Consider the following 24,590-nt stretch of genomic DNA (forward strand, 5'->3'; position numbering starts at 1 on the left):
GAACCATCTCTCCCTCCCCCTGCCACTCTGTCCAGTTCCTCAACTCTGCCTTTGATGTTCAGGGCTCCCAGAATGCCATATATAAATGAATCACTTGTTTTTTCGGTTCTTTGTTGTAAGAGGGTCCACCGGAAGCATCTGACTACTCTGCCATCTTGGCCCCTGCACATTCATTTTTTTAAAAAGTATTTCTATTTGCTAAATAGGGTTACTATCAGTAGGAATCGACTCAATGGCAATAGGTTTGGTTTTTTTGGGGTTTTATATAAATTCAGGTTGGTTTTTAGGTCTTTCTTTCAATTCTTTAAAGACACTGCTTCTTTAGCTTCTGGCTTGCATGTTTCTGATGAGAAGTCTATGTTCATTCTTTTCTTTGATTCTCTGTGTGCACAGGGTCTTTCTTCTGTTTACTTTTGCTTCCTAGAAGTTTTATGTTTTAAATTTTACTTATAAATATATGACTCATTGACTTAATTTTTATGTATAAGGTTTGAGATTCTTTTATTTCATGTAGATATTCGACTTTTTCCAGCATAGTTTTTAAAAAATTTTTATTTTGTTGCTGTTGTTAAGCATATACACAGTGAAATGTACATCAGTTCAACAGTTTGTACATGTACCATGTAGGAACCATGGTTGCACAGTGGCTAAAGCCCTCGGCTAATAATCAAAAGATCACAGTTCAAACCCACCAGTGGCTCCACAGGAGAAAGATGTGGCAGTCTGCTTCTGTAAGATTTACAGCCTTGGAAACCCTATGGGGTAGTTCTATTCTGTTGTATAGGGTCGCTATGAATTGGAATTAACTCGAAGGCATTGGGTACATGTACCACTTAATGACACTGATTACATTCTTTGAGTTATGCAACCATTCTCAACCTCCTTTTCTGAGTTGTTCCTCCCTCATTAACATAAATTCACTGCCCCCTAAGGTTCCTATCTAATCTTTGAAGTTGCTGTTGTCACTCTGATTCCAAGTAGTTCTTAAAAGAGCATAATGCTCAAGGCATTTTTTACTAGTTAAGCTAAACTATTGTTTGCTTTTAAGAAGACTTTAGGGGATATTTTTGGTTTAAAGTTTAAAGATTATTTCAGGGCAATAGTTTCAGGAATTCATCCAACTTTGATGGCTCCAGGAAGTCTGGAGTCCACAAGAACCTGAAATTCTACTCTGCATTTTCCCCCTTCTGATCAGGTTCTTTTATAAAATCTTGATGAAAATGTTCACTAATGGTACTCGGGAACCACTGAGCTATTCTGTTCTCATGGCAAAGGAGGCAGTTATCATGGAGGCAATTAGCCACACATTCCATATCCTCCTCCTATTCCTGGCTCTCCTTCTTCCTCTGTTGCTCCAGGCAAATAGAGACCAATTATTGTATCTTGGATGGTCACTTGCAAGCTTTTAAGACATCAGGCACTAGCCAACAAACTAGGATGTAGAACAGAAGCACTAAACATGCTATTAGGCCAATTAACTGGGATGTCCCATGAAACCATGACCCTAAACCTCCAAACCAAGGAACCAAATCCCATGAGGTGTTTGGTTGTACACAAGCAGCCTCAACAGCTATTTTTCTTTTTTTGTCGTTGCTGTAAATATTTCACACAACTTTTGCCAATTCAACTTTTTGCAGGTGTACAATTTACTGACAGCAATTACAATGACCAGCTGTGTAACCCTACCCTTAATCAGTGCTATATTCCATCACCGTTAACCCCCCTTTCCCCCTCCCTCCTACCCCTGGTAACCATTAATAAATTTTGTTCTCTATACATTTGCCTTTTCTTGTTTCTTGATGTCATACAATATTTGTCTTTTTGTGACTGACTTATTTCACCCAGCATAGTGTCTTCCAGCTCTATTCATATTGTAACACGTATCAAGACTTCATTTCTCCTACTGGCTCAGTAGTATTCCACTGTATGTGTATACCACATTTGGTTTATCCATTTATCTATTGATAGGCATTTAGGTTGTTTCCACCTTCTGGCTATTGTGAACAGTGCTGCAATGAACACTGGTGTACAAGTCTCAGTTTGAGTCTCTGCTTTTAAGTCTTTTGGGTATATATTAATATCTAGGAGTGGAAATGCTAAGTCATATGGCAGTTCCATTTTTAGTATTTTGAGGAACCGCCATGTTTTCCACCATGGCTATGCCATTTTTGCATTTCCACCAGCAATGGATAAAGGTTCCAATTTCCCCACATCCTCGCCAGCATTTGTTATTTTTGGGTTTTTTTTTTTTAGTCTTAGCCATATTAGTGGGAGTGAAATGGTATCTCATTGTGGTTTTGTATATTTGCCATCTTCTTGATGGCTAATGATGATTAGCATCTTTTCATGTGTTTGTTGGCCATCTAAATGTCCTCCTTGGTGAAATGTCTATTCAAGTCTTTGCTTATTTTATGATTAAGTTGTCTATTTGTTGTTAAGTTGTCAAAGTTTTATATATATTTTGGTTATTAGATTCTCGTTGGATAGATGGTTTCCAAAGCTATTCTCCCAGTCGGTAGCTTGTCTTTTCACCTTTTTTGTAAGGTCTTTTGATAAACAAGAGTTTTTAATTTTTATGAGGTCCTATTTATTTACTTTGTCTTTTGCTGTTGTGCTTTTGTTATTAAATAATCCATTGTTAAATGCCAGGCCTGACAGCACTGCCCCTGCTCTTCTAAGAATTTCATGGTTTTAGTTTGCATGTTTAGGTCCTTAATCTATTTTGAATTGGTTTTTGTATACAGTATGAGGCATGGATCCACTTTCATTTTTCTGCATGTGGAAATCAAAAATTTCCCAGCACCATTTATTGAAGAGGCTCTTCTTTCCCCATCAAGTAGACTTAGCACCCTTGTCAAAAATCAGCTGACCAAAGATGTATTAGCATCATCTTTTGAAAACACCATTTTCCTCACTGAATTACCTTGGCACATTCGTTAAAAATCAATTGACTATGTATGCGTGGACTTATTTGATTTTTTTTAATATATAATATTATTTATTTTGTTGTTGTTTAGAATGTACACAGCAAAACATGCACCAATTCAACAGTTTCTCTACAGGTACCATTCAACAACACTGATTACACTCTTAAGAGTTGTGCAACCATTCTCACTCTCCATTTCTGAGTTGTTCCTCCCCCATTAACATAAATTCACTGTCCTGTAAAGTTCCTATATAATTTTTCGAATTGCTATTGTCAATTTGATCCCAAATAGATAGTTCTTAACAGAGCATAATGCTTAAGGAAGACTTTTTTTTTTTTCACAAGTTAAGCTAAACTAGTGTTTGGTTTTAAGAAGGCTTTAGGGGATATTTTTGGTTTAAGGTTTAAAGATTTATCTCAGGGCAATAGTTTCAGGAGTTCATCCAACTTTGATGGCTCCAGGAAATCTGAAGTCCATGAGAATTTGAAATTCTGTTCTGTATTTTCACCATTTTGTTCAGATTCTTCTACATAATCTTGATGAAAATGTTCAGTAATGGTAGCCGGGCACATCCAGTTCTTCTGGTCTCAAGGTATTATGGTTAAGACTGTGTGTCAACTTGGCTGGGCCATGATTCTCAGTAGTTTGTCAGTTCTTGGGGCTTGAGCCAGCGGCCTGCTGTATTGCCTGACAATCTTGGGGTTCATCAGCCTCTGCAGCCCGTGAGCCAGCAGCCTTTCCTCTGACCTGCCGATCCTGGGTTTGTCAGCCCCTGCAGCTACACGAGTCAGAAAAAGCCTCCAGCCTAACGCCTGATCCACTGACTTGGGACTTGCCAACCTCTACAACACGTGAGTCATTTTCTTGAGATCAATCACCCCTCACATTCTCTGTTTTGCTTCTCAAGAGAACCCAGTCTAAGACACATGGCAAAAGAGGCAACTGTTCGTGGAGGCAATTAGCTAGCCACACATTCCATTTCTTCCTCCTATTCCTTCTTCCTATGTTGCTCCAGGTGAACAGATACTAATTGTTATGCCTTGGTGGTCGCTTGCAAGCTTTCAAGACCCCACGCACTAGGCAACAAACTAGGAGGTAGAACAGAAGCACTAAACACGTTTTCAGGCCAACTAATGGGATGTCCCATGAAACCACGACCCTAAACCTCCAAACAAAGTAACTAAATCCCATGAGGTATTTGGTTGTACATAAGCAGCCTCAGCAACTTTTTTTTTGGTCATTGTTGTAAACATGTTTGTCATACAACTGTTGCCAATTCAACATTTTACAGGTGTACGCTTTCCCTTTTAAGAAGAGTTGCCATAAGTCTACTCAACGCTTCACTTACATTCATTGACCACAACTTATTCAAGTAACCTTTCCTAGTTTAAGGGAGGCTGGGAGGTGTGGCCCTTATTCCAGGCACTATATGCCTGAAAAACAAACTCAAGAGTTATGTTACTAGGGAAGAAGGGGAGATGGGACACTAGGCAGCAACTAGCAGCATCTCCTCACTTCCCTAGAGCTACTTTCCACAAAGGAAGCCAAAAGAATTCTTAAAATAAAAAAATTGAAATCAGATTATTTCACTCCCCACTAAAAATCTTCCAATGGCTTTCTATTACAATCAGAATAAAATCCAAACTCCTCATTTTGTCTTACAACACCTTACGTGATCTAACCGGAAAAAAAAAAAAAAAAACAACAAAAAACAAAAACAACCAAACCCACTGCCATCGAGTTGATTCCAACTCATAGTGACCCTATAGGTCGAGCAGAACTGCCCCATAGAGTTTTCAGGGAGCGTCTGGTAGATTTGAACTGCTGACCTTTTGGTTAGCAGCCGCAGCACTTAACCACTAGGCCGCCAGGGTTTCCTTACATGATCTAGCCCCTGACTATTATATGAACTTTTTCCCTCTCTGTCTCCTCTTTGCTCTTACCACACTGGACTTCTTGCTGTTTCTCAAAGATCATAAACACAGCTCCTGACTTAAGCACAGCAAAAACAATTCCTTCTATCTCAGGGTTTTTCAACTTTGACACTACTGACATTTGTTCTGGATCATTCTTTGCTGTGGGGGCTGTTCTATGTATTGTAGGATGTTTAGCGGCATCCCTGGACTTCACTCACTAGATGTCAGAGGCAACCCCACCTCAGTTATTACAACCAAAAATGTCTCCAGACATTGCCAAATGTCCCCTAGGGCATAATCCCTTCCCCCTCCCCGCCCCACCCCAGTACAAACTACTGCTCCCCCTAGTACTCATATGGCTTTCTCCCTGACACTCATTGCTCAAATATCCCATCCTCAGAGAGGTCTTTCCTCTACCACTCTCTACCCACTTATTGTGCTCCTTCCCACCAACAGCGTCGATCATGACCTGACAATATATTATATTTGTATGTGTTATTTATTTGCCAGTTTCCCCTACTAGAAGCTGAACTAGATGGGGGTAGGGCTTTTGTTTTGCTCTCTGTTGCATCCCAGTGCCTGGCATATGGTAGGCAATCTGTCCATACATATTTGTTGAAAGAAGGAAAGAAAGCAGTTGCGACTCTCCACACAAAAGCATTAAGTTATGACAAGAACAGCACGGTGACTGCAGGGCTGAGGGCAGGACATCATGATGCCAGGATCTCTGTGCAGATAACAACTGATTCTTCCCCCAAAACTCGTTGTGCTTTCTTTCCCTAGATAGCTCTTCTGCCAATAAGATACCAGATAGCCTACAGAGACCAGCTGTAACCCTTCAGCTTATTTTTGAGGGTAATATCACCAACAGGCACGGGGACCACGACTCTCCTGGAGAGAGGACGCCTGTAAACTGTGCAAGGCTTTCCTGTGCATCCATCCATGAATGAAGAACCAGGAATATCATTTGCTTTGCCTATAAGCGTGTGCTTATTCTTTCAAATTAAAAGCCAATATTATAATGGGTATGCTGTCAAGTTGAAAAAAAAAAAAAGTATGACCTCATTTCTGTAAGGGAATAAAAAGATGTATTTTACACGTAAGTGTGTACACATATCTAACTGCTGCTATCTGCACAGATACACAAGACAGTTAACAGTGGTTGTATCTGGAGAATGGAATGGAGTTGGGAGGAAGAACCATTAGTTTGGGGAGAAGGGGACTTAGGCCGTTGAGAAATGTTGGAATTTCTACCATAAGCATATATCATACATATAATAAAAACAATGTATTAAAATTAATAATCAACAGAAATATTTCTCGGCCATAAAGAGAAATGAAGTCCTGATACATGCTACAACATGGCTGAACCTTGAAAACATTTTGCTGAGTGAAGTAAGTCAATCACAAAAGGACAAATATTGGATGATCTCACTCATATGAAATATCTAGAATGGGCAAATGTATAGAGATCAGAGTTTATTAGTGGTTACTAGGGGCAGAAACGAGGGGAAAGGAGGAGTCATTGTTTAGGAAGCACGGAGTTTCTGTTCATAGTAATGGAAATTTGGCAACAGATATCGGTGAAGGTTGCACAACATGATTAATGTAACTGATGTCACTAAACTGTACAAGTGAAAATGTTTAAATTGGCAAATACTGTGTTATATAGATTTTTACAATAAAAAATAGTCAATAGTTGTAGAGCTAAAGCATTTGCATTAAAAGGTGGACCAAAACAACGATGCGCTCACTCTTACAGTTGTTTTATATTCTAAAAGTTATGGTCAATGCAACAAGATATACAATTAATGGAAAGGAGGAGACAAAAAATAGCAGATGACATTACCATATATACCAAGAAAACCCAAATAAGCCAACCAAAAAACGGTTAGAATTACTGAGTTCAGTCATGTGGCAGGACACAAGATAAAAATATAAAAACCAGTAGCGTTTCTATATTCTAGTAAACATTTTTAAATATTACTTTATTGTATCAACTAAAATATAAATTACTTGAAAATTTTAAGAATAGACATAGTTACTATAAAAGAAACTATAGAACTTTACTGAGGGATGTAACAGAAGACTTACATAAAAGACATAGTGCTAAAATTCTGAAAAACAAAACAATTTAGCAAGTATATCCAGGGTCATAACTACGTTCACACTCTCTGACCTTCCAAGGCTGACAACAGCAGTCTGGCCTACCCAAAACCAATCCCTGTTGCTTTGGAAGCAGCCCCTTGGGAACCAATCTTCCTTTACTCACAGTCAACGTCGTATGGGTGCAAATGACCCTGCCTGCATCCTAGCCTAGCGAGTGGGCATACAAGTCAGGCTGGCCAATCAGCATGTTAGTTCAACCTTTCTGACCACAGGGATTGGTGCAAGGATGGGCAAGTGACCCAAGCCAAGCTTGACTCAACTGGACTCAGTTCTGAAACTTCTGTCAGAACCTCAAGAAAGCAGAGGTACTCTTTCTGCTGAGATGTTGGGGACTCCTGCATGGAGACAGTCAGCCTGGAAATGAAGGGAGAGAGAAGAGACTGAGTCTGAGAAGGCTGAGTCTGGGCAGCACTGTGTGAGCCCCTGGATTCAGCTATGCCCAGAGAGTTTACTCTTTTCAGTTTCATCATCAATAAATTGTTTCGTTGAGAGGCAGTATAGCACTGCCAAGAGCTTATACTCTAGAGTCAGATGCCTCGGTCTGAAGTCTGGATCTGCCATGAGACTTTTGTTACGTTGCTTAACCTCTCCATTCCTCAGGATCTTAATCATTAAAATAGGGATAAGAACAGTATCTACGTCATGAGGTTATTAACCAAATTCAACATACGTAGATTCTCAGAACAGGGCGTGGCATACCATAAGCACCATTTAAGTGATAACTTTTTTTTTTTAACTTTTATTGTTGCTGTTGTTTAAGCTATTTTGAGTTTGGATTCTGTCACTTGTAGTCAATAGAGATTTTTTAAAAAAACAAATCAAATCACGTCACTTTCTTGCTCAAAACCCCCCTAAAAGCTTCCCATCTCATTGTGTATAAAATCTAATCTCTTATCAGGACCTATAAGGCTCTCTGCCCTTCCCCTGCCCCCACTTCAATATTGTTCTAGGTTAGGTAGGTGGTTCTGGGGTCTGTCACAGTGAGCTGGGGTGGGAGATGAGCACTGACTGAAGTGAAATCAACAGTCAGGCTTAAGGCTATTTTTCATCTCCATCTAAGCACTAATCACACTGTAATGTCACGGTCTATTTATTTCTCTTTCTCTCCCACTAGGCCTGGAGTACTTTTGATTGTCCTCATTCATCTTTGCCCCCCTTGCAGCCAGTCATCTGTATTTTATGGACGAGGTCCAGCATGCATAACGCAGCGGAGAGGTACAGGACTGAGAACTCTTACATGTGCTGGTCCCAGAGGATTTTAGGCAAATGTCCTTTTGCAGATAGTCAGATTCCTGATTTGTAAAGATGAGACAGAGGCTGCCTGAAGAGGCTATTACCCTATCCTGTGAAATCTCCTCACAAGCTGATAAGCAACCACAAAAATTTAGAATAAAAAATAATTCATAAAAGCTAGTTCTATCTAAAATTATATTCCATGAACTCTTCTACTTCTTTGCTTCCTTCTCATTGGCCATCAAACCTAATTTTTCCCTTATGTTCACTCAAGCCTTTTCAGCAACTCTAAAACGTTAAATCATATTCACCTAAAAGAAAACAACGTTGCCATTCAATCATCAAAATCAGGAACATATCATTCCTTCCTGGACTCCCTCCTGCTGTTGGGGTCCTGCCTTCAGAAGCTGTCTTCTCTCTGTTCTCACTTTTTCCCTTGATTTACTTTAATTTTCTTCCTAGCTGCTTTTTTCTTCATCCCTACACCGTGGACTTTCTAACTACCCAATAAAACCCTGCTTAGGAGACCATCTTCACATGCACAAATCCTTCCACGAAACTGAATCATTTATCGGAAACTCTGACACGTTACTCCTATCATGAATTCAGGAGGCCCTGGGTAGAACAAACAGTTAAACACTCAACTATTAACTGAAAGGTTGGTGGTTTGACCACACCCAGAGGCATCTCGGAAGACAGGCCTGGTGATCTGCTTCCGAAAGGCCACAGTCTTGAAAGCCCTATGGAGCAGTTCTACTCTGCACACATGGGGTTGCTATGAGTTGGAATCAACTAGATGTGACCAACAAGAACATCACGAATTCATAAGTTTCTCTCTTTTTTTAAACTTGGAAAATTTCCAAACATACACAAAAGTGGAGTACAATGAACTCCTATGTATCCATCTAACAGCTTCAATGACCATTAACATTCTGCCATACTTTTTTCATCTATCCTTCCCCAGCTTTTTTTTTGCTAAAGTGTTTTGAAGCACATTCCAATCATTTTACTTTACCCTTAAACACCTTAGCGTGCATTTAAAAAGACACATTCTTATACAGTAGCAATGCCACTATCAGGCCTAATTATTAACTTATATTACTATGTAAGTTTATATTCCTTAATATCAACCAAGATCTTGATACATATTCAAACTTTCCAAACTGTCTTTAAAAATGTCTTTTTACATTTGGTTTGACTCTCAATCCCAAAAAGCCCCACTTATTATATTTGTTTGTTATAGCTCTGAATTCTCTTTCAATCTAGAACAGTAATTTTCATTCCACTGACTTGTTGAACAAATCAGATCAATTGCCTGAAGAACATAGAATATTTTGGATTTGTCTGACTGCTTCTTGGTGATGTTGTATAACTTGTTCCAGTATTCTGTTTCCTGTAGACTGAAAATTAGTTCTAGAGGCTTGATTAGATTATTTCAGGCTTTTTTTTTGGGGGGGGGGGAGAAGTACATGAATATATTATGGGGGTGTTGTGCGGTTCCTACTGCAACACATCAGGAGACATAATTGCTTGACTGTCTCATTTTCAGTGATGTAGGGAGGCTGATCAATGCATTTGGGTGGTGAAGGCCTGATCCCTCACTCATGAAGTTGCCCAGCAATCCTTCACCAAATGGCTTTATCCTCCATTCTTCACCACTGCCTGAAATCAGTTAATTAATTCTGGCTGGCAAAATGGCAATTTTTCTAATTGTATCACCCCTTCTACACTTAAGAATGCTGAAATGCTTTCTCTCACTCATTAGGGTTATCTGAGTACCCTGAAAAAACAGTCTATACTGGAAGAGCAGGTAATTTTCTTAATTTCTTACTTTTCTCCTTATAATTAGCAAGCTTCAGAACACTGAGTTTGTTGCACAAGCATGTCTTGACAAATCAAAGTCAAATCAAAGTCCAGCAGCGCCTCTAGAGTGGCAGATGCCCTGTGGCCTCAGTGCTTCCACCCACACAGATGCAGAACAGGCTGGGCAGACAGTAAATCGTGTTTGTGGTTCATGATGCCAGTTCACAGAATTACCAAATTCCAACTGCCTAATTAATTATGGGTTCTTTTAAAGGCCAAAATCTGAAGACAGTTTAGTTAACAGCAGATTCACCTTAATAAAAGAATAAGTCAAAGAGTGACTAGAAATTAGCAACAGTCTGAAAACTGGATTCATATAAGCTTGTTATAATGTGAACTTCAGTTTCTGATTAATAATTACAATTTGGATTTTCATTTGGTACGTATCTCATAAACTTGTTGCCGTCGAGTTGATTCTGACTCATAGTGACCCTATAGGGCAGAACAGAACTGCCCCATAGGGTTACCAGGCAGCGCCTGGTGGATCTAAACTGCTGACCTTTTGGTTAGCAGACATAGCTCTTAACCATATTTATTCCATAATCTGTTACAGAAGATCTACTAGTCAAACAAGGAAGAAGTGACACTGAATTTCACCTTGCGGGGTGGGGGAGAAGGAAGAGTATGCAGCTTTAATTCCATTAAGAGTAATGAAAATCACATTTTGAAATCAGCTTCTAATATTTTCCATTACTGTTGCTCTATAGCATTTCTGGCATATATCTATCCAAAATAAACGCCAATATACCTGAAATAAAGTCTTCACAAATAAATTATTTCAAACAGATTCATGGGTAATCATGCAGTATACAAAAGAAATCTGTCAATACATCAAACTGAAAGCCAAGATTCAATTATATAAAGACTTGATTTAATTAATGTCTGCGTGCCCATTTATAAAGTAGTGATACTTGAAAAGCCACTAAAAATGCTAGAAGATATAAGATATATTTCCCTTAAAGATATACATACAACTCCTGGGAGCCCTGTAATTGCCCTGGGCCCTGGATGTCCATGCAGCACACCTGCCCAGATGACAAAGCCCTCCCAACACTGAGGACTCACTGTGGAACCCTTGCCCTGGAGCTGCCAAGGTGTGAGGAAAGCAAAGGAATAGGTGGCCTCTTGGCAGATCCAGTTCTTGCCATCCTTCCTTCACCTTTCCTTCAAAGGCCGACCTCACTATGCTTCCCCTCTGGCTAATCTAACAGTAAAAACCAAAGTACCCCCCTCTTTACCTTTCTGAACTCACCACCTACTACTCTCCTTTCCGCTTACTCTGTTCCAGTCACAACAGGTTCTCCATTGCTCTTCAAACATTCCAGGTTTGCTCCTTCCACAGGGACTGTTGCTGCCTTACAACATCCAAGAGAAAAGATAAAACAAAGGGGAAGAGAAGGTGCCCACCTCAGGAACCAGGAAAGAACTGAGTGGGGCAAAAGTCCTGGGACTGGCAACGTAAAGGGCTCCAGTTAGAAAAACGACTTGCTGCACACTTGGCTCTGATGTTGGTTTTGTACATAATTGTGCTCTTCATTTCAGAGAGGGTCTTATAGCATCTTTCAAGCCATTCTGGAAACAACAGTAGCAAATTATGATGATGACAACCAATTAGGAAGCAGTACCTTGACACGCACTCATTACTTTTGATCTTCACAACAACTCTGGAAAGGAGCTGGTAATTCCAATTTATGGGAGGGCAAACTGAGGCTCAGAGATGTTGAAAGATTTGCTCAAGGTTACACAGGCAGTAAAAAGCAGAGTCATCTTCTAAATCCAGATCTTCTAACTCCATGCGCCACAACTCACTTCCCGGGCTGATGTACTTAGAATAGTGTTGCAGGCACTAGTTAACTAGTGAAACATCGTAAGTCACAACTCATTTCTCTAACAGGAAGACTGTTATCACCCAGGGTAAGGCACAACATCACCGATGAGTACAAACAGGACAGGACTCACATACACCCTGCCTGCTCCAGAGCAGGATGGCACTGCACAGTCAGCAGCCACCGTTCCTGGACATGGGCATCAGTATCTGTCTATCAATGAGCATATCCCAAACTCAGCTGTAAGAATCATCTAGGGAGCAGTAGAAGAATGCATTGTCACCTTCAGGGATGAAACCAGGGAAATCAGCACTTGCCCTAGGTTTAAAATGGTTAAGCATTTGAATATTCCTGAATTAAGGGCATTCCTCACCTCACCTCCGAGCCCTGGTGGCGCAGTGGTTAAGAGCTTGGCTGCTAACCACAAGGTCAGCAGTTTGAATCCATCAGCCGCTCCTTAGAAACCCTATGGGGTGGTTCTACTCTGTCTTATGGGTAGCTATGAGTCAGAATCGACTGGACAGCAATGGGTTTTTGGTTCTCACTTCACCTCAGGGCTGAGTGCCTGAACAGAGGTCCCTGACTAGCCAGTCAAGTTCAGCAATGTCAGGCCACAGACTTCTTTCCCCAGGAATGATGAGTGTTAAGGAGTATCTCAGGGCCTTGCTGATAAAACCTTAAAAAGACCAATAGGAAAAAATTCAAATACCTAGCCACTTCGTCTAAATTGGTGAATATTCCCAGAAGAGAGACCCTTATTGGCCTATAGCTAAATCTCCTAGAGATAAATTAATTCTAAAAACAACAAATTAAGGCAAATTTTAAGTCTGCAGGCCTATGCTTGGCAATCACGTTTTAGAATTCACTTATAAGTCAGCTGTTTGAAACTTAGAGTAGATCCATTGATTCTAAAACCCATCAACCGAATAAATTTCCTGACAAGCCAGAAAAAGCACAAAAAATGTGGTAGTATTTTTACTATCCTAACTGCCACTTCAATGGGGAAAACCAAAACCCACTGCCGACGAGTTGATTCCGACTCACAGCACCACTACAGGGCAGAGCAGAACTGCCCCATAGGGTTGCTGTAAATCCTTATGGAAGCAGAGTGCCACATCTTTCTCCCTCAGAGTGGCCGCTGGGTTCGAACCATCAACCTTTTGCTTAGCAGGCCAGCGGTTTTAACCACCGTGCCACCAGGGCTCCTTTTCAATGAGGAAAGCTAAGTAAAAATTCCAAACACAACACCAGGAACTATTTCCCTTTCTCAGCTCGAGGGGCCCCATGTGGGTTCCAGGAAGGTGGAAGGGACAGCTAGGTGCTGCTGGGCCCCGGTCCTTAGTAAGCCCCTACTCCTCACGTGGTTTACCCTTCTCTGATTGTTCTCACCAGAAACAAGGCACTTTCCCTCCAGGCTCTGCAATACCTAATACCTAGAGGGATGGCCTAAAGAAGGGCTCAATAATATTCGGGTTAAAATAAAAGCCTTGGGCTTCACTTTTCAAACCGCTCTTGTCTGAGATTCTGAACGATGCTGAAAAGTGGCTGGGTTACTTCCGGATGACAACTCGGATGACAACTTTACAGTCCGAGTCTGACACTGCTCAGTACTTTCCAAGAGAGGGCACAGTAACCCCGACTACTCTCTTGCCACATGTCGCTGTAAAGCAGCAACCCACACACTGGTGGCTGAACACCTTGGTTCTTCACATAAAGCAAACGAAAGCCAGTGCCAAACGTTTGTGCCTGCAGGGATATGATCCACATGTACAGACAGCAGTCTGCAATGGCACACACCAACCAACTGGTAACAATGGTCACCTCCAAGGAAAGAGCAGCATGGGGAGAGGGTGGGAGGATAAAGCAGAAGTTTTAAATTTCATAGCTTGAATTTTCTGAGAAGTACATGCGTTTTACAAGTGAAACAAAAAAATTTAAATTATGACAAAACATTTTACAAACATTTTAAAATGATAATCTCCCTGAACATAAAAAGTGACCACAGAAATAATCAGAAATTATAAATATACTTGAACAAAAAGATTCAAATTAGAATGACTCAGCGAGGTTATTATGTATTTATACCAGAAGGTTCAGCAAACTACGGCCCATGGGCCAAACTGAGTCCAATAATTAGACCCACAAGGTAAGAACAGTTTTTGTTTTTGTTTTTAAAGTACTGTAACAAAATAAAGAAGAATACGTGAAACAGGCAATAAGTAGCCCACAAAATGCAAAAATTTACTATCTGCCCTTTACAGAAAAATTTTGCTGATCCTTGATTTACAGCAAGATGCTGTGTCTATTCAAAAATAATTCTAAATTCTTCTTGGAAATGTCTTCCAAATCACTTTTAAGAACAATAAAAATTAGCCTTACTATTTAATAGCCTAGCTTTTTTTTTTTTTTTCCTTCAAACCCAAAGGAGTATTAGTTTATTCAAGTCACCTCAGTTATCAGACTTGGCTCAAAAGACTGGTAATTTCCTAAAATCAAATTCAGCCTCAGGGTGGCGAAAGAGACATTCTCCCTTCTAGCACCTCAAGTGCAGGAACCTAACCTCTGATGTTCTAGTAAAATGTACAAGGACAGATAGAAAAATCAGTCTCAGATTAACTCTTTGAGCAGTTGAAGACTAATTTAAAAAAAAAAAAAAAAAAAGCCTATCAGTCAAACAGTCAAACTAGTACAACAGGTCACAGTTTAACAAATCATTTCCAAACTAAGGCAAAGGTCATCTTTATTCTGATTCAAACTTGTATTCTAAGCTTATATTCTGATCCGGAGTCCTGAAAGAGTTAGAATATTTCATTTGGACTATCTAAAACCCCAAGAAGTGCACTAAATAAGAATCAGATTACATCCAAATAATAAAGCTGTGACTGTAGAATTGGAAAAAATAATTTATCCTGTAAACGTGTACAACTTTCTACATTTAACCACTGATTCCAAATAATGACAACTCACAAATAAAACTCATGATCATATTTAGAAATCTCAGCACCTATTACGTACTTTTAGCAGTATGTCACTTGGAAATTAAACAGCAATTTGAAAATTTAAAGGATAGAAACATAAAATATAGGCTGATCTGTTTGTTTCTGTTTAATAACCTTTTAAATGATTTAATTTTAAATGAAAGCAATTCAAAACCTGGCACACCCACATTTTTCACAAGGAGAGAGTATCAATAGCAGGATAACAAAGACCACTATTACACTGATGGGGAAAAACTAAGATATTCCCACTTACCTCCAAATACATTTTGCTACTCAAGTAAGACACAGAAGATACTCTACCTCAATGTCCTGGACACTGAATTCCTTCTGATCTGTAAAGTTTGCAGCCCCGGTACTAAGCTCCATCAGCATCTTGGCGATCTCAGGCTTTATGGCTGAGGTCAGCCGACTGGCTGCTTCCATGACATGCTCCTGCACATCTTTAAGCTGCATGGCTGCCTTGGAGTAGTGAGAGTTCCTGAACACAGTGCTGAAGAGGTCCGTGAGGAAAGTACTGGCACGGCAGAAGACGTTGAGGGCGTCCAGGTATTTAGAGATGCCCTGCTGGATGTCAGCGATGGGAGTGGAGTGGGGCATGGCATGGTGGCAGCTGCCTGCAGCAGTCAGACTGCCCAGGGGTGTGGTGGTGGCCGTAGATGCCAAGGGAGCACTCAGTGCTCGGCCCAGCTCAGGCAGTGGGTACTGCTGGTGCTGCTGCACCTTCTGCTTGGACCCGCCAAGCAGGAAGCGCCGCTTGTAGTCCATTTTACTGTCCTGGGCACTGCAGCAATACATGCGGGAGGAGGAGCTGTCCCAGGTTCCAGGAGGGGGTCAGGGTTCTGACTCTTTTTTCAAAACCGTGGCTAGGTATAAAAATAGCGGAGTTCTGCAAACCTAAGTTCTGAAAAAGGCATTTCCATGAGGCAGGTGACCATGTGATCCAATGTGGATGTGAGGAGGACAACAGGTTTATCTAATTAATATTTTCAGTGTAGGCAAGACCTCTGACAAAAATAAAAGTGTCTCCAAAATGCTGTATAAGAACTGTGCAGCATTCCACTCTTAATAAAAAGATGCCTGCAGAGAAAAATGCTTCCCTATAATTGCTTGAAAGAATATTTTGATACTTCTATTTACAACGGCAGAAAAATAACTTAACTTTTAAAAACGTAATTTAAGGTATCGTAATGTACTATAATGTATCTTCAATATACCAGAAAAGTTAGAACCCAAAAACCCACACGCTGATCAACAGCAATTTAAAAAGCAGTACAGAATTACTTCACACTGAATCCTTAAGAAGGAGAAACAAACCTCTGCAGAGCTTTGACAGAGCCTGCCTGCCAAATCCATTTACCTGTAAAGCTTCTTCTTAATGCTAAAAATTTCCAAATTTCCTCTGTTTTCTGAAAACAACTTTTGAAAAACTTGGCATTTGTTATTAGAAGTCTTCTTTCCTTCTGTTTGCTGAGGTAGCAGTTTCCTTGTAACATTAATAAGAGGTGCGTCCAGACTGGGTGGGCCCCCAGTTGTAAAGTCTGAAGCAAGAATGAACAGATGTACTTGTAAAGCCTTTAAGTCATTTCCTGTCAGGGGAAAAAAAAAAGTAAGATAAAGTTAGCAAGGCTACAGGACAATGAGTAATCTAGAATATTAACTCTTGCAATGCTATTATCCGCATAGGCGGGCTACAACTGAATAAAATATCATATAACCCTATAGAAGAAGGTATAATAGCTGAATAATGAAATGATGACTGTTAGAAAATTCCTCAAGTTGTAGCACAAAAATAACCCAACAAAATAAGTTTAACTACACACCAAACACTCCAAAATAGAAGCTAACGAGTGACGTGTGAATGGAGCCTGGATCAAAGTGTGTTCGGCATTCCTTTCAAAGAGCTCACAAATCCGAAAGAGGATCGGATGGATACTCAGATTATGGTGAGGGTTACTGACAAGTACAGCAATCACAAAACTTTAAGGAGGATCTGAAAAAGGAGAGATGGGCAAAGAATCAGAAACTTGGAAGGTTTTTACGAGGAAAAAAAAAAAAAAGTTATTCTGAGGTAGGCCCTGATTACCGGATAGGTTTTGGCAGGTGGAGAAGAGGTGGGCGGGGCTCACCAGGTAAAAGGACCACCAGAGCCAAAGCCCTGAAGCAGGACAGCATAGGGCCTGTTCAGTTTCTAACTGGCGGTGTATGCTAGTTCTCACACCCTGGGATAGCTTCTGCAGAACCCTTGGCTCTGAGCAGGGTCAAATAGCAATGTCTGGAGGTCGCTGGTTCTAGTTTCTGATACCTACAATGGAGTAATGTGATTCTTCTCACAGAGCTAAAATCAGGGCTCACATCTCCCTAAAGTATCTGTTCTCCCAACATAACAAGAATTCCAATATCTTTTAAAGTTATATTAAGTATATATTAAGCTTAAACCTACATGATGCCTGTATGCAGTTTTATTTTGATATACTTATTGATAACTGGGTTTTCTTTCATTTTCCTTTTATGTAGATACAAATAACTACAAGTTATACTTCGTCACTTATCATGCCCAACTACCTTACTTCCTTTGTAGTACTACAGTTGGATAAGAAAGACAAGAAGGTAGGTACAAGAGCAAATAATGAGAAGAGTGCTGTAGATACAAACACATAACCTAAAGTATAGCAACTCCTCTCCAGCTGGCAAGTAAATTCACCTAAAATGGCCATCATTAGCAGTTCTGTGTTCGAGAGAATCTTGACTCTTAAAAAAAATTTCATAAACTTTTCAGGAAACAACCTATCAAATGTATCCTTGTAGGAAGTCTGCTCCTAAATGTTCCTTTTTCAAATTAATGACAATAAACCATCTACCACTACCCAAATGCTCCATTATACTCATTGTGGCTTTACAAATTCTAATGTACAACAGAAGTACTCAGCAACAGTGCTGGAGGCGGAAAGGCTGTTCATGTGGAAACTGTGGTCTGTGAAGGAAAACCATCACCTTGAATAGGCCACAGTGAGCGTACTGATGGGGGAGCAGCCCTGGGAACCACTTTTTAGTTCAGGTTACACCAGCTGCCTAGCTTCTAGGCAACCTCTAACCCTGCTGTTTCTGGCTGTAAGAGAGCATTCCCCCATTCCTCTACAAGATGGACCTAGAAAGTCAACTGAGATCCACATGTTTACCTAATTTTTAAAAAAGAACCATAAACATTAAAACTTTTTTTAATTTATATGAATAAATTTTTGAACTAAATTTGTAATGTTTGAAAATACATGTACAAATTCAATGCAATCTCTATCAAAATTCTAACTACATTTATTTTATAAAAACGGACAAGCTGATCCTAAAATTCATATGAAATGCAAGAGATCCAGGATGGCAAAAACAAATCTTGAAAAAGATCAAAGTTGGAGGACTCACACTTATTGGTTTCAAACCCTACTACAAAACTACGTTAATCAAGACACTGTGGTATTGGCATAAGGATAGATCAATGAAATAGAATTGAGAGTCTAGAAATAAACTCATACATCTATGGTCAATGGATTTTAGATAAGAGTTCCAAAACCTTTCAATGGTGAAAGAATAGTCCTTTTAATAAATGGTGTTGGGACAACTGGACATCCATATGTAAGAGAATAAATTTAGACTCCTACTTCACACCATATGCAAAAATTAACTCAAAATAGATCAAGGACTCAAATGTAACAGCTAAAACTAGAAAATTCTTAGAAGAAAGCATAGTTGCAAATCTTCATGACCTTGGATTAAACAATTTTGTTTTTTTTGGTTTTGTTTTTCTTTTTTTTATTGTGGTGAAAATATCCACATTGAAACACATTATTACAACAATTCCTACATGTATAATTCAGTGACATTGATTACATTCTTCACATTGTGAAATCATTCTTGCCATCCTTTTTCAAACTATAAGCAATGGTTTTTTAGAGATGATACCTAATGCACAAGCATCCAAAGGAAAAAACAGATAAACTGGACTTGATCAAAATTTCAAAATTTTGTGCATCAAAGGACACTATCAATAAACACACACAGAATAGCAAAAATATTTGCATATCATACATCTGATAAGAGTCTAGTATCCAGAATATATAAAAAACTCTTACTATTCAAAAATAAAAAGACGGATAACTCAAGTAGAAAATGGGAAATGGATTTGAACAGATACTTCTCCAAACATATACAACTGGCAAACAAACACATAAAAAGATGCTCAACATTAGTCATTACAGAAATGCAATGGGAAACCACATCTGACTGTCCACTAGAATGGCATTAACAACAATAATAAAAATCAGAAATAGTAAATGTTGACAAGGATGTTTAGAATTTGAAGCCCTCATTCATTGTGGTAGGAACGTAAAATTGTGCAGATCCTGTGGAAAGCAGTTTGGCAGTTGCTAAAAATGTTAAACATAGCATTGCCAGATGACCTAGCAATTCCATTCATAAGTATATACCCAAGAGAACTGAAAACATAAATTCACATAAAAACCTGTACACATCTGTTCAGAACATTATTCACAATTGCCAAAAAGTAGAAATAATCCAAATGTCTACCAACTGATGAATGGATAAACAAAAAGATGGTATATTTATACAACAGAATACTATTCAGCCGTAAAAAGGAATACTACAAAACGAATGAACCCTGAAAACATTATGCTAAGTGAAAGGAGTTAGAAACAAAAGGCCACATATTATATGATCCCACTGATACGAACTGTCCAGAGAAGGCAAACCCATAGAAACAGAAAGTAGATTAGTAGTTTCCAGGGGCTGGGAGGAAGAGGGGAAATATGGAGTGACTGCTAAGGAGTACAAGGGTTTCTTTCCAGGATGATGAAAATGTTCTGGAATTAGCTAGTGATGATGGTTGCATAACTGTGAGTATAATAAAACCCACTGAATTACACAATTTAAAATGTGAACTTATGGTATGTAAGTTACATCTCAATAATTAAAAATAAGAGATGGAAAAAAATATTCTATTGGTTTCCAGAAATGTCTTTTTAGAATAAATGAACAAAGGCCTAATACGTTACTTCTGAAGAATGACCCACTGATTACTGGGTGGATCTTCAGATCTGTAGGTAGTCACTGACTGACCTGGGTGTGATTATCTAGGTATGTTTACATGGAAACAATTCATCAAGTGATGTTACTATAATTTTTGCACTTTTCTATATGTTATGCTCAGTAAAGAAGTAACGGAAAGAACGAAGAATTGACAGACAACAGAAAAGAGGGAAGTATAATATATATAGAAGTTTGAGTAAGGAAACTTTCATTCCAAGTGGAAGGAACAGCTTAAAGGGGACAAAACAAGAAGGCATTAGGGCAGAGACTACTAAGACGCTGGTCTCAATCAAGTATCCCTTCTCCTTTACAATTACACCAGTGGGGCCAAGAATATGTGCTTACGTGACTAATTCAGGGTATAACAAAAAGTTCTAAATGGTGCTCACTAAAACATTCTTGAAGGTCTTGACAAGCTTTAACACTCAGACCTAACACAAACTACAATTTCACTACTAAAAGGAGAGCAACATATTCATGAACATAAAGTATAAAAAGAAGGGAGAGGGGAATGGTGTCATAGAAAATGGAGACTAAGGACTTCCAAAGATTCTCTCACCAATAAAAGCAATGTTAAACTAGCAAAAATTTTCAGAATCAATTTTTTCATAATTCCAGAAATTAACAGGCTTACAGCAATCCTGGGAGGATTTACTCAAGAAAAACAGCTGAATCTCAAGAAAATAACGAGCTAAGCAGTGTTTTAACTTGACCTATTCCCAATTCCAGCTCCACAGTAGCACTGAAAATGAATAGCCAAATTTGCAGTGAAAACCAGCAGCCCAGCAACCAACAGAGGGAGCTGAATGGGGCTATAGTCCTTAGACAGCCTCACTGCCATGAAATTATCATTATTTCACCAGTCTGGTGACCTAAAAGAACCCACTTGCAAGGCTCTGTATTTGAGCCTGAAGCTCACTTGGGGAGAGGTGGAAAGAATCTGATTTTTAAACTTGCCACGCTGTATTATTTAAAATGTCTAATTTTCAACAAAAAATTATGAGACATGCAAAGAACCAAAAAAGAAAGGACCATACGCAAGACAATAAGCAGTCAATGGAAACTATCGCTGAAGAAGATCAGATGTTGGAATACTAGACTAAGACTTTAAATCAAATATTTTAAATAGGCTCAAGAACTAAAGAAAACCGTGTCTAAACCCGTTGACCTGACGAGTCAATTCCAACTCACAGCAACCCTATAGGACAGAGCAGAACTGCCCCGTAGGATTTCCAAGGAGTGACTGATGGATTCAAACGGCCTACCTTGTGGTTAGCAGGAGAACACTTAACCACTGCGCCACCGGGGCTCTGAAACCCATGTCTAAAGAACTAAAAGAAAGTATGAGAACAATGTCTCACAGAATGGAGAATACCAATAAAAAATAGAAATTGAAAAGAACCAAACAGAAATTCTGCAGTTGAAAAATACAATTAACTGGCACAGCTGGGAAGATGGAGGTATAAACAGACCACTGTTCTGGCCCTCCTCCATAAATACAACAAGGAAACTGTGCTCAGCTTTGAGGGACTCTGAATCAGGGAGCTGAGGAAAGCAGTGGGGAACTGCAGACAGGCAAGACTCAATGAGTCACATATGGAAGGAGAATCGCTTCTCCCACTGTCCCTGTCCCTTCCCACAGCCACGTGAGCAGCCAGATGCTATGAACTGGTGAAGCAGCCCCAGCAAAAGAGCCTGCTTCCTGTTACTGTACAAAGAGACAGGACCCCAAGCTTTTGCTCTAAAATCAACAAGGCAGACCTCCCCAGGGGTCCATTTGGAGTATGCTGGCACCTCCCCCACCCAGACACTGTCAGCAGCAAGGTTCCTGTAAACTGCTACAGAAGACCCCTGCAGTGAAGTCTGCGATCAGAGTCAACACTCTCCCTGACTCCCTGTGCACCTCATAGCTCAGGCATCTGTAACCAACAGGACAAACCTGCCTAGGGGTCAGTTCAGGTCTGCCTGGTTCCCTTCTGGTCAGCACTGAGGACTGCTGACAGAGGCTGCTGTGTGCTAGGAAGCAGGCATCTTGAGTAGAGGCTACACCCATAGCCAACATACTACAGGGGTGCAGGGGAGGGATCTGACAATAAGGCAGACTTCTCTGGGGGTCAGTTCAGTCCCTCCCCTACCGAGACTCTGTCAACTGCTACAGAAGCATCCTGCAGTGAACTCTGCTCCCACTGTCAGCACTATACCTGCCTCCCTATGCACCCCACAGCTCAGGCCTCCAAAATCAACTTGACAGAACTCCCTGGGGGTCAATTTGGGTTAATCTGCCCCCACTTCCAGTTGTCACTGAAGACTGCTGACTGAGGCTGCTGTGTGCTAGGAAGCAGGCATCCTGAGTGGAGGCTACACTCACACCTCACAATCTACCAGGGAGCTCTAAGAGCAATAAGGCATACATTCATGGGGATCCAAATGGAGCATGACACTCTCTCCCCCAACCAGTAACTGCTGGTAGTCAGGCTGTTAAAAACTACTATAGAAGGCCCCTACAGTGGAGTCTATTCCCACTGGCAGCACTCTACCTGCCTCCCTTGTATATCCCATAGCTCAGGCCTCTGAAGCCAACAGGACAGGCCTCCCTGGGGGTCAGTTTGGGTCTCTCTGCTTCCCTTTGTGTTCAGTGCTGAGGACTGCTCATTGAGGCTCTGTGCGCTAGGAAGCAGGTTATCTTGAGTAGAGGCTACACCCTCTGATAGCACTGTTGACTGCTGGACTGATACAAACTCCTACAAAAGGATCCCTATGGTGGAGCTAGGAGGAGGGTCACCTAAGTGGAGGACTGCTCCCCCAACCACCACATTATCATTGGGCTCTGAAATCAACAAGACAGATCTATCCAAGGTCCTTCTGAGGAGTGCCAGCCCCTCCTCCTGAGGAAAAAAGTCTGCCTGTGATTCCCCTGAAAACCAGCTCAGATATAAGCAGTCCCCACAGAACAGGGAAGAAACCCTTGGGCAAAACCAAAGGGCAACACCCAGCCCCAAAGAGGGCTCATTGGGTGTGGGTGGTCCAACTGAAAACGTGGTTGCAGAAACAGAAAAGGGAAGGGAGTAATGACCAGAAAGTGTGGACTGTGCCCTGCTGGTGGACAGTATGACCACAGCATGTTCTCCAGTGCATTTGGGAGACAGTGAAAGTTGAAAACTGAGATCTGAAACTTCTGAATCCTAATTAAACCAGGGAAAAGGAAGGAGCTATCACAGAGAGGAAGAGGAAACCGAAGGTTTTTTTTTGCAGAAAGTAGTGTGGGCAAAAACACCAAATACTGTGGAGAACTTAGAAAGTTAATCCTAGAAAATGTCAATGCCCCAACAAAAATCACAAGACACACAAAGAAAAGAGAAACGATGGGCTCATCCAGATGAAAGTAATGAAGGGACTGAAAGTACATCTATGGAAGACCAAACAAAGAAAAGAATGGAAAAATATAACATTAAACATCACTGAAGTGTTAAAAGAAAGCAGAGACAAAGATCTAAAAGAACTAAAGAAAACAATGCAAGAACAAAATGAGGACCTGACAGAAGAGATAAAAAGAAACCAAACAGAAATATTGCAACTGAAAGAGACAATAACTAAAAGGAGAAACACAAAGGAAGGCTTTAACAACAGATTTAATCAGGCAGGAAAATCACTGAATTAGAGGACAAAATAGTCAAAATTACAGGGGATGAAGAGCAACAAGAACAGAAGCTCAAAAAGGCTGAGGACAATTTAATGGAATTATGGGACAACAACAGGAGACCCAATATATACATCATGGGAATTCCAGAAAGAGACGAGAAAGGAAGGGACAGAAAGAACATTTGAAGAAATAATGACAGAAAATTTTCCCAATCTGACAAACGACATGAATCTACAAATCCAAAAAGCTCAAAGAACGCCAACCAGGATAAACTCAAAGAGATCTATACCAAGACACATCATAGTTAGGCTCTCAAAAAGAAAAGATAAAGAGAGAATCCTAAAAACAGTGAGAGAGAAGCAAACAGTCACATACAAAGGATCCCCAATATAATTAAATGTTGATTTTTCCTAAGAAACACTGGAGGCCAGAAGGAAATGAAATGATATACTGAAAGCGCTGAAAGAAAGAAAAAAAGAATATTATACCCAGAGAACCTGTCCTTCAAGAATGGGTGTTAAATTAAAACATTCCCAAACAAACATAAGCTGAGAGATTTCATATCCACCAGACTGGCACTATAAAAAATACTAAAGGTAGTTCTGCAGATGAAAAGGAAAAGATGCTAGAAAGTAATTCAAAGCCTTACATAAAAAGAAAGACCCCCTGTGGGGAGGGAGGGTGAGGGTTATTCACTAACTAAGATAGTAGATAAGAATCATCTTAGGCAAAGGGAAGGACAGCACACACTACAGGGGAAGTCAGCACAACTGGTCTAAACCAAAGCTAAGAAGTATCCTAAATACAATCAAATACTTTGAGAGACAGAGTAGCAGGGGTAGGGGTCTGGGGACCATGCTTTCAGGGGACATCTAGGTCAACTGGCATAACAAAACTTATTAAGAAAACGTTCTGCATTCTAC

General features: G+C 40.1%; 1 protein-coding gene across 4 annotated transcripts in view; it reads right to left on the minus strand.

Annotated features, from left to right (window-relative positions):
* GARRE1 (granule associated Rac and RHOG effector 1) overlaps positions 1-24,590 on the minus strand; it is a 98,946-nt gene that overhangs the window by 42,455 nt on the left and 31,901 nt on the right. For 2 of the 4 annotated variants that reach the window (XM_023726937.1, XM_004371603.2), the window contains exon 2: positions 15,234-16,519. In XM_023726937.1, coding sequence (XP_023582705.1) covers positions 15,234-15,728 — 495 coding nt within the window. In that variant the 5' untranslated portion in view covers positions 15,729-16,519. Of the gene's footprint in view, positions 1-15,233; positions 16,520-16,753; positions 16,854-24,590 lie in introns of those variants that run through there. The other 2 variants (XM_023726939.1, XM_023726938.1) reach the window with 2 other exon arrangements.

This window comes from Trichechus manatus, unplaced genomic scaffold, assembly GCF_000243295.1.
Source record: "Trichechus manatus latirostris isolate Lorelei unplaced genomic scaffold, TriManLat1.0 scaffold00014, whole genome shotgun sequence".
Taxonomy (NCBI): domain Eukaryota; kingdom Metazoa; phylum Chordata; class Mammalia; order Sirenia; family Trichechidae; genus Trichechus; species Trichechus manatus.